Here is a 16265-nt window from a genome sequence, read left to right on the forward strand (position 1 = left end):
AATCATTGTCATTTGCCTCTCCATGGCACTGAACAAGGAGGTACTACAGTATGTGGAGGTGCCCATGGTACTAGGCGCTGAACTTCAGTAGCAGGCAAATCCTAACAAGTGACTATCAGTACTGGGCATGAAGATTATTCAATCACCAGCAAAGCCAGTACTGAGAAGCTCGCAGATCACATGCCTCGGGTGTTTCTGGCCCTAGGATAGACTCCTGCTGCTGTTGAGCCAACGAAGACTGCACCATTGAACTAGATGGTGCAGCCACAAAGGTCGGTCTCAACAGGACCAATACCGCGGTAAGAGGCAATGAATCACTCTGAGTGCACTCTATTTGCTTTTCCTGCATTCTTCCTGGATTTTGGTGCCAGAGACCTCAATCTCCTGCTTCTTCAGTACCAGAGAAGGAGATCAGTGTTGAGACTCTGCCAAGACAGGACAAATTCTCCTAACTGAAGCAGATGTGCTTGCTACACACTCCAAATCGGGAGGCTCTGAGGGAGGGCAAAAGGCTGCCTCTATCAGAAGGTGTTTTAGTCTGACCTCCCTGTCTATTTTTAGTTCTGGGCTTAAAGGCTCTGCAGATTTAGCACCTGTCTCTGAGTTGCTCCTAGGTACCTCAGTCACCTGAAGTGTGGGCCACTAACTGGCATAGGCTTCATGCAAGCATCTCAGGACTTGAAGCCAAGGGATGCCCTGGCACCAGTACCCAAAAGGCAGGAACTGCAGAGTAAAAAAAAATATCCTACTACTCAAACTACAACTATTAATGAGTACCAACTATATACAACACTAAGAATAAGGGAAAATTTGCAATAGCAAGGAAGAACACTCCAATAGCTGTCAGGGGCAGTAAGAAGGAACTGAGGGAGGTCAGGGGCAGCTCTGCCCTTTATACCATCACGCAGCATGAGGAGGCAGAGGGCGCATGTGCTGCCTCGATGGGTACTGCTGAGGAAAAATCTCCAACAGTGCACACATATTGAAGTAGAATGGACATGTGCTATCACTTGAAGAATGAGATTTTAAATCCTTGACCAAATTCTTGTGCTCTGGAACATTCTTATTAAATAGAGATAAAAATCCTTTTCACAGTATTCTCCCACTAGCATACTGTTTACCACTTAGCTTTTTTATATAATTTTTTCCATACAAACATGAATGAATATATTCCTTTACAAAAAGTATCCCATTTAATAGATAGTGAAACAGAGATTGAGAGGAAAGATGGTTCAGTGGTTAGCACATTAGCCTCAGACTTTGGAGACCCAGGTTCAAATCCCTTCTCTTCTACAGACTGCCTCTAGGAAAGTGGGCAAGTCTGTCACTCTTCCTCATGGGGGTATTGTGAGGATAAATACATTAAAGATGGTGAGGCACTCAGGTACTGTAGTAATGGGGGCCACATACCTAAGATGTGTATTCCTGAACAGTTGTTGTGCTTGACAGTATGTTGCTGCTACATTTAAACAAGGAAATGCAGTTTAAAAAAAAATAAAAGCTATAAAATAATTAAAATAGGGTATGACATAATAAAGTACCCATCATTCAAGCAGCTACAGCACTGGACTGAGATGTATAAGATCTGGGTTTTGCAATACTTCCTTATCTCACAAGGTCATTATGAGGATAAATGAATGTGAGGTGCACAGATATTTTGGTGACGAGTGCCACAGAAAATCCAACAAAGCATAAAATTTCCATGAACCCAATCCTCCCTCTCAGCTATACAGGGCACACAACTCCATAGCCAGATAAAGGTTATAGAATCGTAGAAATATAGGTCTAGAAGGGACCTCGAAAGGCCATCTAGTCCATCCATGCTAAGGCAGGACCAAGCATACCTAGACCATCCACAACAGGTGCATATCTAACTTGTTCTTATAGTCTCTAGTGATAAGGATTCCTCAACCTCCCTTGCAAACCTGTTGCAGAGCTTAACTACCTTTTATAGTTAGAAAGCTTTTCCTAATATCTAACCTAGATCTCCCTTGCCACAGATCAATATTATAATTTACAGTTATAGATTCATAGATTCTAGGACTGGAAGGGACCTCGAGAGGTCATCGAGTCCAGTCCCCTGCCCTCATGGCAGGATCAAGTACTGTTTAGACCATCCCTGATAGACATTTATCTAACCTACTCTTAAATATCTCCAGAGATGGAGATTCCACAACCTCCCTAGGCAGTTTATTCCAGTGTTTAACCACCCTGACAGTTAGGAACTTTCTCCAATTTGTCCATATCTTTCCTAAACTGAGGCACCCAGACTTGTACACAGTACTCCAGCTGAGGCCTCCCCAGTGATGAGTAAAGAGGGATAATTACTCCTGTGGTAATAAATTACACTCCTGTTAATAAACCCTCAGAATATTAGTCTTTTTCACAACTGTATCACATTGTTGACTCATTCAATTTGTGTTCCACTATAACCCCGTCCCACCCCCCAATCATTTGCAGCAGGATTACTGCCTACCCAGTTATTTCCCATTTTGTAGTTATGCATTTGATTTCTCCTTCTCAAGTGTATGGTTGATGTACACACTGTTTGGAAATTGACGTAGGTGCCAAACTTGAAATACTGCTATGGCACTGACTAGTGGGATGCAATTACTGTACCTAAACCATACAAATCATATCAATAACGCATTTAAAAACAATTGTAAAAAAATGGATACTACTGTCAATTCCATTTGAAGTAATTATAAAGAAACGTCTAACCTGGATGATTAGCTGAGAAACTTCAATGTGCTGCTCTAGAACATTCTCCTCCTGTTCATGCATTAAAGGTATAACATGACTTTCTATCCAAGCACCTGTCTCCTTCAGATGTGAAAGGTAAACTTTTCCTTCAGAAGAAAACTGTGCAAGAAAAAACAAACAATAATAAAAGCAGAGCTTGATAATTGTTTCCCCCCGCCTCCCCCCCACGAATACCTCCTTAAAAAACAATACCTTGTGCTGAAGATGAATGCTTAATCTGCAGTAGAGGGTGAAGGCTCTTATGACAGTTGCTTGATTGAAGCTATGAGATCCTGCACCTGTTGCTTTCATAATCGAGCCAAGAATCTCCTGCAATATTATAATTTACAGTTATAGATTCATAGATTCTAGGACTGGAAGGGACCTCGAGAGGTCATCGAGTCCAGTCCCCTGCCCTCATGGCAGGACCAAATACTGTTTAGACCATCCCTGATAGACATTTATCTAACCTACTCTTAAATATCTCCAGAGATGGAGCTCTTAAATATCTCCAGAGATGGAGATTCCACAACCTCCCTAGGCAGTTTATTCCAGTGTTTAACCACCCTGACAGTTAGGAACTTTTTCCTAATGTCCAACCTAGACCTTCCTTGCTGCAGTTTAAGCCCATTGCTTCTTGTTCCATCCTTAGAGGCTAAGGTGAACAAGTTTTCTCCCTCCTCCTTATAACACCCTTTTAGATACCTGAAAACTGCCATCTTCTCTTTTCCAAACTAAACAAACCCAATTCTTTCAGCCTTCCTTCATAGGTCATGTTCTCAAGACCTTTAATCATTCTCATTGCTCTTCTCTGGCCCCTCTCCAATTTCTCCACATCTTTCTTGAAATGCGGTGCCCAGAACTGGACACAATACTCCAGTTGAGGCCTAACCAGCGCAGAGTAGAGCAGAAGAATGACTTCTCGTGTTTTGCTCACAGCACACCTGTTATGTGATCCCAGAATCACGTTTGCTTTTTTTGCAACAGCATCACACTGTTGACTCATATTTAGCTTGTGGTCAACTATAATCCCTAGATCCCTTTCTGCCATACTCCTTCCTAGACAGTCTCTTCCCATTTATATTTAAAAACAAAATATATTTTCAGGAAGTTCTGCTCTGCATTTTGCTTTTGCTTAAAGACTGAAATTCAAATTCAAATATATTTTTTGAGTGCCCAACTTTACGCTTCAAAGGGGCTTGATTTTCAAAAAAAAAATGCTCTGCACCTATCTTCTAGAAGTCAGACTCCTTTCAGATGTCTCAAATTGGACAAGTTTGAGGCACCTACAAAAAAACAAGATTTTCAAAAATGTCTGGGACTAAGTCTTGTAGTCCTATAATTTATTTCTATTCATGATCTAAACTGCTAGTTATTCACAAAGTTCAGAGGTATGCAAGTTTTAAATTACAATAGTTACATTTGGTACAGCTAACCCAGCCCACAAATAGTCCACACAATCATTACATTTTGATGGCTAGTGTTTCTCTCTTTTTGTAAGGTTGGAAGGAAGGCTAATTACTTAAAATAACTATATTTTGAGTTTCTGGTAGTATTATCTTCTATTGCTACCCTTAGCTATACATCTTCAAGGGTACTACTGTCTTGTGCTTTGACACAACGTCTGGAATGAGATTGTTAGTCACAGTTGTTAAAGCATCAAAGTATGCAGAAGACAGTTTGGTCAAGTTCAAACAGTACACTTTCAGATAGGAAGAGACTATTAAACACTATGGATAGTTTTTTTTAATCACTCTTTTCATTAAAATATTTCATCAGTTCATAAGATCATCATGCGTATAATGGCAGAAGATCCAAAGGAGGGAAGAGTGGTGGATCTTACTGAGATTTTTGAAGAAAAATGTAAAATCTAAATTTCAGTAGTGGTACTGAGACACATTAAATAGTACTTTACATTCAATATTCTACAAGTATTACCTTTGCAGCTCCAAGTACTTTTAAAAGCTGGTTCAATTTCTTTTTGGGGACAGATAGCAGGCAATCCCGATTCATGGAATGAGTCAATAAATATTCTAGATAATCAAGTGCTAATTCTGGTTTTGACTGGTATGTTACTTGGATACGTACTCGCCGCTCAGATGCTGTATTGCTCTAAGTGTGGAGGAGAGAAGCCCATTAAACAATGAGATATAAAAGATACTACAATAAACTTTATAGTAATTACTTATCCTCCAGATTAAAGGACTAATAGAATCAGATTATATAATGCAACATAGCAGTAGAATTCAGTGTTTTCTTTGCAAACCTTTCTTGGTGTCATCTCATCAGACATCCAATCACAGATTAACTCCATAATGTGTCCCACTTGTCCCCAGCAACACAAGCAGTCTATCAGGGTGGAGTATTTATTTTCATCAGCTCCCTTCTCAAGATTCCTCAATTTAGAGATCACACCACAGCTGAAAACAATTTCAGATATAGCAGCTGTTTTTATTCATTAGCGCAGCAATGACTCAGACATAAAATGAACTGATATGATACCTGAAATATTAACAAAACAATTTATAGGCCCATTGGCCCCTACAGATTTTACTAAGTTATCAAGTTTCCTGAATGGATAAATTTGCCTGAATTGATGTTATTCATTGAGGGTATTTTAATGTATACCAAATAAAAAAATAAAATTAAAGTTGAACAACAGAGACAAGCACCCCCCGCTCAATTTTGATATTAAAGAAATAGTACCTGAATGTAGGAATAGCAGAAGCTGGCATGAAAGATGCCAGAATAACTAATGGAATCATGCAACGATCATCCTAGGATTTAAAAACAAAAAAACCCAAAATTATAAAAAAAAAAAAAAAAAGACTGAACCCATCTAACTAATAGATAACAAGAATCTAAGCACCTTTTTTCGAGGAGTGGATTCTGTCACAGCAGAATTTTCATATCCACTAGAGAACCACCAGAAACAGCATTGAAGAGAAATGCATAAAACTGTACTGAGAGTAGATTGTCAAATTCATATACTTGGGACTGCATGTGTTCTTGGTGGCCATATACATATTCTGCTAGTAAAAGCGAACATTTACTTTAAGTTAATATGAAGATGCATGGCCATGACTCCATCCAATTCCTTTCCATTTAAATAATGTATTAGAAATGGAATCCAAAGAAATGGGTATACACAGGGTGAGGAATGTAGCTTTATAGTGGCAATTTATTCATACTAGATAACATTTGTTCTCTAACCATTTTTACCAGAGATCCCTAATGTTGGAAGATTAACTATCAGTCATCCCTCAAAGAAATGGGTCTGAGAACTAGTTAAAAGACTGCGGGATTATTTTTGAAAATTGGGCATGGGACCTGGATTCAAAGCCAATGGTAATGTTGCCTAAATGTAGGGATTAAACATCAAGTAGCAGCCTGCAATATCCTTGTTTAGATAGGTTTGTGCAACACTTAGCACAACAGTGCCCTCATTGGAGTCCCTAGGTGTCACTGAAATATATATAAAAAGTAAGTGACTTAGGGTATCGCAATATCGGTGGGTAGCAATCGATTTATCTGGGATCGATATATCGCATCTCATTAAGACGCGATATATCGATCCCCGAAAGCGCTCACTGTCGACTCCGGAACTCGACCTGGATTGTCAAGACTAAACTGACTGACATGTTGAACCTGTGTGAGGGGAAGAATGCTTTGGCTGCTACTGCCTCAAGGTAAGCTCCTATGAACTCCAGATGCTGTATTAGAATTAATGTGGACTTTGAAGTTTAATTGTAGTCCCAGTCAGAGGAATAGGTCCGTGGCCTTTTGTGTGGTCAAACCCTTGTTGAAGGGGCATGCTTTGAGCAGACAATCATGCAAGTATGGGAAAATCAGAATTCCTTGTTTGCGAAGATGTTCCGCTACCACAGAAAGGACCTTTGAGAACATTCTGGGCACGGATGACAGGATGAATGGGAGTACCTTGTATTGAAAGTGATCCTGATTCAGAGTGAATCATAGAAACCTTCTGTGGGATGGGTGGATTGCAATATGGAAGCAAACATCCTGTAGGTCGAGGGCCGAGAACCAGTCCGCTTGGTCCAGAGATGGAATTATTGCTGGGAGAATTACTTTTCTGAACATTTACAAATCGGTTGAGTGATCTTAGTTTTAGAATAGTCCTCCAATCGCTGTTGTTTTTCGGTACCACAAAGTACTTGGAGAAGTCCCCTCCCTCTGTGTTGTGTGGGAACTAATTCTAAAGTACCCAGGTTTGGGAGAGAGTCTGTTTCCTGTCATAAAAGGTGTATGAGAAGGGTCCCTGAAGAGAGATAGGAGGGCAAGTGATAAGGAAGGTAAAATGGATAGAATATCCTGTAGAAATTATCTCCAACTCATTTGTACATAGTTATGTATTCCCAGTCTTGATGAAAAGGACCAAGGTGGTCGCCAAAGTGAGAGAAATGTGCGGATTGTTGCAGCAGATAAGGATGGAGGTAGTAAATCGAGCCCTTGGACGACCCCTCAAAACTGATGTTTAGATGTAGAGGGCTGTGAGGCAGCTGGTCTCCTTTTCTGCAAATGCTGTCTCTTGCACTGGGGTTCATAATGCCTTGGGGGAAAGTGGGGCGTGGACTGAGTAGGCTGGGATCTCTGAGCTGTCAGAGATTTACTGAATCTTTTTTGTGCAGGCGTGTAAATTCCCAGCGAGCATAAAGGTGGTTCTAGAATTTTTTCACATGTGGAAGGATTCATCAGTTCTCAGTGAACAACTTTGGTCCCTCAAATGGAAGGTTCTCAATTGTAGACTGGACTTCCTTTGGAAAGCTGGATACCTGAAGCCAGGAAGCCCTCCTCATGACCACTGCCATGGAGTTAGAATGAGTAGCTGTGTCAGCGGTGTCTACAGAGGATTGTCCTTGCAAGGAGTTGGCCCTCAGCAATGATCACCTGAAAATGCTCTCTAGTCTGTTGAAAGATAGTCAATCAAGGCATTCAGTTTGGAATAGGGCTGTCAATCACAGTTAACTCACGTGATTAACAAAAAATTAATCAGGATTAATTGCAGTTTTAATTGCACTGTTAAACAATACCAATTGAAATGTATTGCATATTTTTCAAATATATGGATTTCAATTACAATTTCAATTACAACACAGAATACAAAGTGTACAGTTCTCACTTTATATATTTATTACTAATATTTGCACTGTAAAAATGATCAAATAAATAGTATTTTTCAATTCATCTCATGCAAGTACTGTAGTGCAATCTCTTTACAAATAAATTTATTTAACTGCACTCAAAAACAAAGCAATGTAAAACTTTAGAGCCTACAAGTCCATTCAGTCCTATTTCTTGTTCAGCCAATCGCTGAGAGAAATAAAGTTTGTTTACATTTATGTGAGATAATGCTGCCTGCTTCTTATTTACAATGACATCTGAAAGTGAGAACATGCATTCTAATGGCACTTTTGTAGCCCACATTGCTACAGGTATTTACGTGCCAGATATGCTAAACATTTATATGCTCCTTCATGCTTCAGCCACCATTCCAAAGGAAATACTTCCATGCTGATGACACTCATTAAAAAAATTAACGCATTAATTAAATTTGTGACTGAATTCCTCGGGGTAGAATTGTACGTCTCCTGCTCTGTTTTACCCACATTTTGCTATATATTTAATTTTATGGCAGTCTCGGATGATGACCCAGTGCATGTTCGTTTAAAGAACACTTTCACTGCAGATTTGACAAAAACGCAAAGAAGGTACCAATGTGAGAGTTCTAAAGATAGCTACTGCATTCGACCCAAGGTTTAAGAGCCTGAATTCTTAGAGTCTTTAGGCTTGCTGGCAATGACGGTACCTGAGGAACCTGCAGCCTTGTGAGTACTGAGTGAGAGATCAGTGGGTGCCAAGCTGGTCGACCTGATCGGGAATCATCTCTTTGTGGTAGATTCTCTACCCAAGCGACTTGAAGCACCCGCTTTCTGGAAGCTTTTTGAGAGGAATCCAGGAATTTTTTCTTGGAAGTTGCAGGGGAGTGTTGTGCCAAGGAAGTTGATGGAGACAGCCTCATCAAGGACCGTAGGACAGAGGGGATCCCGGGGCTGGGGTCAGAAGCTGGTTGGAGCAAACTCTCCGTCATAAGTAGACTCCATTTTAGTTCAGTTTTCTGGCCTTGACCTTAATTTCAGGGAGAAATTATACTTTTGAGGGACATGTGACTCCGGTTATGTCTGTCACTGATCGGGATAGCCTCTTGGCAGGAAAGGTAACATTTAAACCCGGGGAGCTGGGCATACCCTTTCCAGGTTCCACTTCCCCAGATGGAAGAAACAAGAAAAAACAATTATGGATGGGGAACAGTTCACTATTCTAATAAGAATTTTTTTTTTTTTAACTCAAAAAAGAAAAAAGGGAGTACACGAACTAACAGAAACTCCATGAACTAACACTATCTTGAACGAGAGAAAAAAAATACAAGTGAAGTAATCTCAATTCAGATGCTGCCGAGGCTCCTTCTTGGGCCAAGGTGTCTGAGAAGGAACTGAGAGGGAAGTTCACCTGCGCAATGCTATATAGCACTGGTGCATGGTACAGGATGAGAAGAGCGCATGAGCAGGCCAAATGCGCTCTAAAATCTCTGATGTGAGGTACAGAGGGCAAAAATGTTCCAAGAGCGCCCTTAGGGACACTACTCAAAGAAGAAAGGATGATTCTTCCACTAAGGAAGCTTTCAGATGGCTTTCACAGTCCTTGAGAGCTCTCAGAGCAAAATCCACACAAATAAGAGAAACCTTCGTTGGATGATCCTTCCAAAGGCATCACAGGCAGCACATGTACTATTAGTAACAAATAGAGCTTGGCATCTATTATGAGGAATACCGCAGGACTAGGTGAATAGATGAACTGGACCAACACTATGAAGATTAATGGAATTAACTGAGTCAAACATGTCAAAGCCTAACAATGAGCAAGTGCATCAAGAGAATGCTCACCACAAGGCAGAATTAAGACAGCAAAAACAAGTGCAAGGAAGGGAAGAAGACACTGATGTTTCTAAGTTGTCTGCTCAAGTAGTGAAAGAGGAACTGGGGTAGTGATTATTCAGAATGGCGGGGGGAAACTCCTCATATGACTTAACACTGAATATTTTGTTCTGCAGGGGAGCCTCAAGAGCCATTGCTTTTCACTACTTCTTACCATGGTGCCAAGAGACCAAGAGCACATGCACTCCCAGCAATAGAGATCTAGGACAGGGGTCGGCAACCTATGGCACGCGAGCCGATTCTGAGTGGCACACAGCTCCCCTGATGCAGTCCCGGCCCCCAGCCCCACTCAGCCCCCCGCCCCTGCTCTCCCTTGAGGGGGCAGGAGGCAGAAGCTTGGTTCTGCAGCAGCCAAGCTTCCCCCCTCCCCCACTTCTTCCCCCAGCGTGGCGCTTTCCTGCCCCACCTCCTCTCCATCCCTGGCCAATCAGCTGATGGCCCTAGTGAGGGGGAGGGGGAAGAGTGGCACTATGCACACAGCTCCGTAGAGGAGGCAGAGAAGAGGTAGGGATGGAGCCTGGGAGAAGGGGGTGGAACAGGGCATATCCCTTCCAGCCCCCTGCCCTGAGCCGCTCACCCTCTGCCCTGCACCCCAACACAAACCTAAGCTTCTGCCCTGCACCCCCCACAGCCCCAAACCCTCTGACCTGACCCTTGAACCCCCCCTACACACACACACACACACATCTCAGCCCTCTGCCCTGAACCCCCTCCCCCAGCCCTCTGCCCTGACCCCTGAAACACCCCCCTCCCCCCAGGTCTGGGGTCCCGGCCGCAGGCCCTGATCAGCCCGTTGCTGGCCTAGGTGAACAGAACCCCAGGCTGGCAGCAAGCTGAGCAGGCTGGTGGCGTAATATCAGCATTTTAATTTTAAATGACGCTTCTTAAACATTTTGAAAATCTTGTTTACTTTACATACAATAGTTTAGTTATATAATATAGACTTATAGAAAGAGACCTTCTAAAAATGTTAAAATGTATTACCGGCACGCGAAATCTTAAATTAGAGTGAATAAATGAAGACTCGGCACACCACTTCTGAAAGGTGCCGACCCCTGATCTAGGATGATAATCAAAGGAGAACAAATAGTTATATATTTGTTTCTGTTTCAATACTTAAAATTATAAGGGCTCATCTGCCAGACTCTGAAATTATAGAGCACTCTCTCTTGTTTAGGAAATTTCAAGGACCTCACTCCAGCCACTTTTTAGTTCATGGCATCATCCAGACACCATATGAAAACACGACTGTGGAAAGACAGACAAGGGACATGCACATATATGCCATGCAAGCACTAGAATTGAAAATAATTAAAAAAAATACAGGTTTCTAGGAAGTCATTCATCTGTATTTTAAATTTGCCACAATTTTTAACCTATGATATTAAAGTTTACCTTAAAAACTTTAAAATATTCTGGTAGTACAGAGGCAAACTTTCTGATTGTGTAACCTTTGGCTTCTTCATTGTGATCAAGTGCTTTGTGAATACTTCTCCAGAGAATGACAGTAATCTCCAGTAAACTTGCCATGGAAGCCACATCGTTTATTGACAACACATTATTTAGCATCTGAAATGCAAACATTTGGGGATTAAAATAGCTAACACTGTATAATATGAATGCAGGTTAAAATTGTGTGTCAAAAATCTTTTTCTGAACTCTTCATTTAACAAAGGAGCTATGTTTATTGTAGGGGGAGGTGAATGCCACAATTCAGACTTAATCTGTGCATAAATACAGTCATTTTGATAGATCCATATTTGAATAAATACAATTGCAAAATCATTTCTACTACTGTATACTTAGAATAACCATCAGCATGAGACAAGCACCCATTTTAAGTATTCCTGGAATTCCTCCCAGTTTACTCCTGCTACTCGACCTTGCCACTCTCTCACATCACAGTAGTGGCCTGATAGCAACTTTTCCCTGTCTTCCTATCCCTAGAGATCCCCATTTGTTCCCCTTATGGTCTCTCTCTTTCATGTTCACTTACACTTATATTCTCCTTTTCACTTTCTTCATCATCATCTTGATTTTCTTTTATTGCTCTCTGGATGCAGGCATTCAAGCAGCGCCGAATAGTGAGCATGAATTTAGCTAAATTTTAGAAGTAGATAATTTAGACAACCATTCCACTTAAGTACCCTTTATCAGCAACAGATATTACAGGTAATTATAAGCATTATTTGGGGAAGTGGGAGATAAGAAGACAGCTAGTATATAAAATACCAATTCCATTAAAAGTAAATTTAATATATTTAAATATGAAACACTTGTAGTTTAAGTACATAACATAACATAAGAAGAGCCGTACCGGGCAGACCAAAGGTCCATCTAGCCCAGTATCCTGTCTACCGACAGTGGCCAATGCCAGGTGCCCCAGAGGGAGTGGACCAACAGGCAACAATCAAGTGATCTCTCTCCTGCCATCCATCTCCATCCTCTGACAAACAGAGGCTAGGGACATCATTCCTTACCCATGCTGGCTAATAGCCATTAATGGACTTAACCACCATGAATTTATCCAGTTCTCTTTTAAATGCTGTTATAGTCCTAGCCTTCACAACCTCCTCAGGTAAGGAGTTCCACAAGTTGACTGTGCGCTGCGTGAAGAAGAACTTCCTTGTATTTGTTTTAAACCTGCTATCTATTAATTTCATTTGATGACCCCTAGTTCTTGTATTATGGGAATAAGTAAATAACTTTTCTTTACCCACTTTCTCCACATCACTCATGATTTTATATACCTCTATCATATCCCCCCTTAGTCTCCTCTTTTCCAAGCTGAAGAGCCCTAGCCTCTTTAATCTCTCCTCACATGGGACCCATTCCAAACCCCTAATCATTTTAGTTGCCCTTTTCTGAACCTTTTCTAGTGCCAGTATATCCTTTTTGAGATGAACCACATCTGTACACAGTATTTGAGATGTGGGCGTACCATCGATATATATAAGGGCAATAATATATTCTCAGTCTTATTCTCTATCCCCTTTTTAATGATCCCTAACATCCTGTTTGCTTTTTTGACCGCCTCTGCACACTGCGCGGACAGCTTCAGAGAACTATCCACGATGACGCCAAGATCTTTTTCCTGACTTGTTGTAGCTAAATTAGCCCCCATCACATTGTATGTATAGTTGGGGTTATTTTTTCCAATGTGCATTACTTGACAAATGAAATTTAATGTGGATAAATTTCAAGTAATTATCACCCTTTCTGATCCAATAATTGAAAAAAACAAACAAACAAACAAAAAAAAATACAAAGTCCCTTCGTGTGGTATTTTTCTCCAGAGAAAAGATCACAGGAAGCTACTGAATTTATTTGGAATGGTTATTACTTCAATGGACTAGTCTCAAAACATGATGGCTCTCTGTCACATGGGGGCTCCTTGGCAAAGGGTCCCCTGTTATTTGCAAACTCTCACTTCAGAGCTAAGACACTCACTACACCAAACTCTGTCTTACAGGAGATTTATCCATAATGAGTAACATATAAGGTATCTACAGAAAACTCCTGGTCAAGACTCAATCATTATGAGATGTATGGATGGATGGATAATATTAAAAGAATAATGTATTTATATTGAAAGTATGCTTTATGGACTTGACGTAAAAATTGAGCCTGGTCCACACTAGAAGATTAGGTTGTTGAGTTACGGTGGTTAGGGTGTGAAAAATCCACACCAGAGTGGCATTGTTAAACCAACCTAACCCCTCACTGTAGACTGCACTAGGTCAATGGAAAAATTCTTCTATTGACCTAGCTACTTTCTCTTGGGGAAATGGATTACCTAGGATGATGAGTAGCATTTTAAATGTAGATGTACCCTAAGTCATCCAGGTAGTGTGACTTGGTGAAGATCCATTCAAGCAAGAGGGAGCTGTCACTCAGACAGCGAGGTAATGAAAGGCTCTATTATCTACCCTTGCAAATAAGAACAATAGAAAGCCATCAAAGACAGCAGCAAACAATATAAACCACTTGGTGGTGACAAGGAACATTATAGCAGGCGGAAGATCACCCTGGTTGTGAATAAAGACAAAAGACTGTTTCAATATCACCAAGTGTAAGGAAAGGTTCTGTATCCATTGAAGAAATCCTTTAAGGAGCAGGGGACTTTCATGAATGTTTGGATCCTGATTCTTGTGAAACCAGCCAGCTCTCCACAGGGCTGAACTTTCTGGGGGTAGGAAGCCTACTTTATTATATAGGAAAGGTAACTACTGACAAGAGTTCACATTTTATGATTTTGTTTTGTGTTGTTCCCATCACTTTCTCTCACTTCTCGTTAACTCTTTATTCTTTCTTAAACAAATCTACTTTTGTTTTATTGTAAGTGCTTACAATATTATAGTGCTGTGTGGTTTACAGGAACAATGGTTTAAGATAAAATTGGTAATCTGGGGAACACTGCACCTTTGGAGGCTGATGATCTGGAATTTCTGTGAATAACCAATGTCTTGATATCAAAAAGGATTAATTCCAAGGGACTCAGGGTGCACCTATTGTTAACCCACAATGTGAAGTTAGGCTGGCATAGTCCGGAGAAGAGTGGTCAAGTGGCTGAAAGTCTGGTTGGTGTCAGGGAGAGGACATCCAGCTACCACAAGAAAGACTCCATCTCCCTGGAGGAGGGAGTAAAAGTGACTGGGTCTTATGTGCCCTGAGAACCATCACTCCCCCTTAGACATAAATCCACTATATTTATAGAACACATAATTAGGCTACTATCTTTAAAATCTCTCAGTGTCCACACAATCACCCTCATCTCTAGAATGCATGTGTAGGGATTGTTCTTTGGGTGACCAGATGTCTTGAGCATGGAATCACTCTGTGCAGATTCTCTCTCTCTTTCGGACATTAACAAGTTCTGGAAATAAAACCACTCTCCTGGTTTGCTTGCTGGCATGGATTCAATAGCATTCTTTGCTAGAAAGAAAAACTTCCTGCAATGTATCTCCCTGATACTGCTGGTCAAAGAACATTTTCAATTAGGGAAATCTGGAAGAATTTTTCAGAAGAGACTTTTGTAGAGAGTCAGCCACTTGACAATACTGAAGGCCCCCAAGTATTGGAGACAAATTAAGTGTTAAACAAGTAATATAAAATTGACATTTCCAGGACTCTTGTAGTGTCCAATACTTTACCTATGTTGGTGGGAGCAGTATACTCATAAGCATACCGATAGAATTTTCTGGCTGCTGCTGGATTCATCTGGATTAGCGTAACACAGCGTTCACACCATACCTCCTCAGGTTGATTAACAGGCAAGAAAGAGTTGAATAGGAGATTTACCAAGCGGCGTGACACAGGACGTGAATCAACTTCAAGGCGAGAGAGAAGATGCTCCATGGGACAAATTTTCCAGAACTTTTTTTTTTTTTTTTTTTTTTTTAAGTGTGAAGGGGAGGCAGTTAAAGGGGCAACAGAAGAAGGGAAAGAGAAACAAGATATTACAATTTTTTTTTGTTAAGAGTACTTTCTGCACCAAAACATTGACTCTGAACAAAACTAAAATGTATTGTTTAAAGTAAAATACTAAAATCCATAGCGCTATATTGCACCTGAATAATGCTATAGTACTGGTACTATATAGCATATCAAGTGTATTAGTCAAATTTCAACTCAGGCAATTACAAGCCGGTGTACCTGAAATTCTTTACGCAGTTCAGTTTGATAAGGAAGAATTTCTTACCTGCAGTAGTAATACTTTGAAAATATCACTGCAAAAACTATTATTCAGGATTCTCACTCATGTCTCACACTCCCAACTTCAGAGAGGATAGAATTCCCTACCTATGAAAATTTTAGGTTCTGAGGCAGCTGTAAGGGTAACTGTGCACAAGCTCCCTTCCAGATATACCCACCAAAGGTTAGCCCATGCCATCAGCTGCCACCACCTCAGTCCTGTTCAATTACTGCATTACAGACATGGAATGCAGAAAGTAAATTCTTAGTTATGGAATAGTAATGCTACTACTCTACATCTGTCATTTTTGTGGCAAGGTCTTGAATTAATTAGGTCTATGCTTTTAGATATGGGATTTCAAAAAAGTTTTGCAACTGTTATTAGGCACTGAAAAATATTCTTCCTTCTGGCTCACTGATTACAGCAGTATTCCCCTTGTGGTTACAAAATACGGTGTTACTGCATGCAGCTCAATAGATCAGCCTCTTCTAATAATCACTTTACTAACAACAGCTTATTCAAACCATATTTTCCAACATCCAAGACTTAAGTACACATTTCCTATTTAAAAATGGTTATTAACCTTTCGTAACTGTTGTTCCTAGACGTGTGTTGCACATGTCCATTCCAGGCGTGCGTGCACCCTTTGCACAGTTGTTAGAAGTTTTTTCTTCAGTGGTATCCATCAGGGCAGCTTAAGCACTTTCTTCTGCCATGCACCAGTGCCAGTATGAAGGGCCCACCCACCCCTGAGCTCCCTCAGTTCCTTCTTGCTGGACCACCCCGAAGCAAAGGGCTAGGAGGGTGGGTCGTGG

At 40.8% G+C, this 16265-nt stretch overlaps 1 protein-coding gene across 2 annotated transcripts in view; it reads right to left on the reverse strand.

The window, feature by feature from the left end:
• NCAPG2 (non-SMC condensin II complex subunit G2) overlaps window positions 1-16265 on the reverse strand; it is a 116113-nt gene that overhangs the window by 35607 nt on the left and 64241 nt on the right. For both annotated transcript variants that reach the window (XM_034760013.1, XM_034760014.1), the window contains 8 exons: window positions 14909-15131; window positions 11752-11855; window positions 11151-11324; window positions 5449-5519; window positions 5009-5162; window positions 4681-4854; window positions 2956-3072; window positions 2722-2862 (listed from right to left, as the gene is read on the reverse strand). In XM_034760013.1, coding sequence (XP_034615904.1) covers window positions 2722-2862; window positions 2956-3072; window positions 4681-4854; window positions 5009-5162; window positions 5449-5519; window positions 11151-11324; window positions 11752-11855; window positions 14909-15131 — 1158 coding nt within the window. The remainder of the gene's footprint in view (window positions 1-2721; window positions 2863-2955; window positions 3073-4680; window positions 4855-5008; window positions 5163-5448; window positions 5520-11150; window positions 11325-11751; window positions 11856-14908; window positions 15132-16265) is intronic.

Source organism: Trachemys scripta, chromosome 2 (assembly GCF_013100865.1).
Source record: "Trachemys scripta elegans isolate TJP31775 chromosome 2, CAS_Tse_1.0, whole genome shotgun sequence".
Lineage (NCBI taxonomy): Eukaryota > Metazoa > Chordata > Testudines > Emydidae > Trachemys > Trachemys scripta.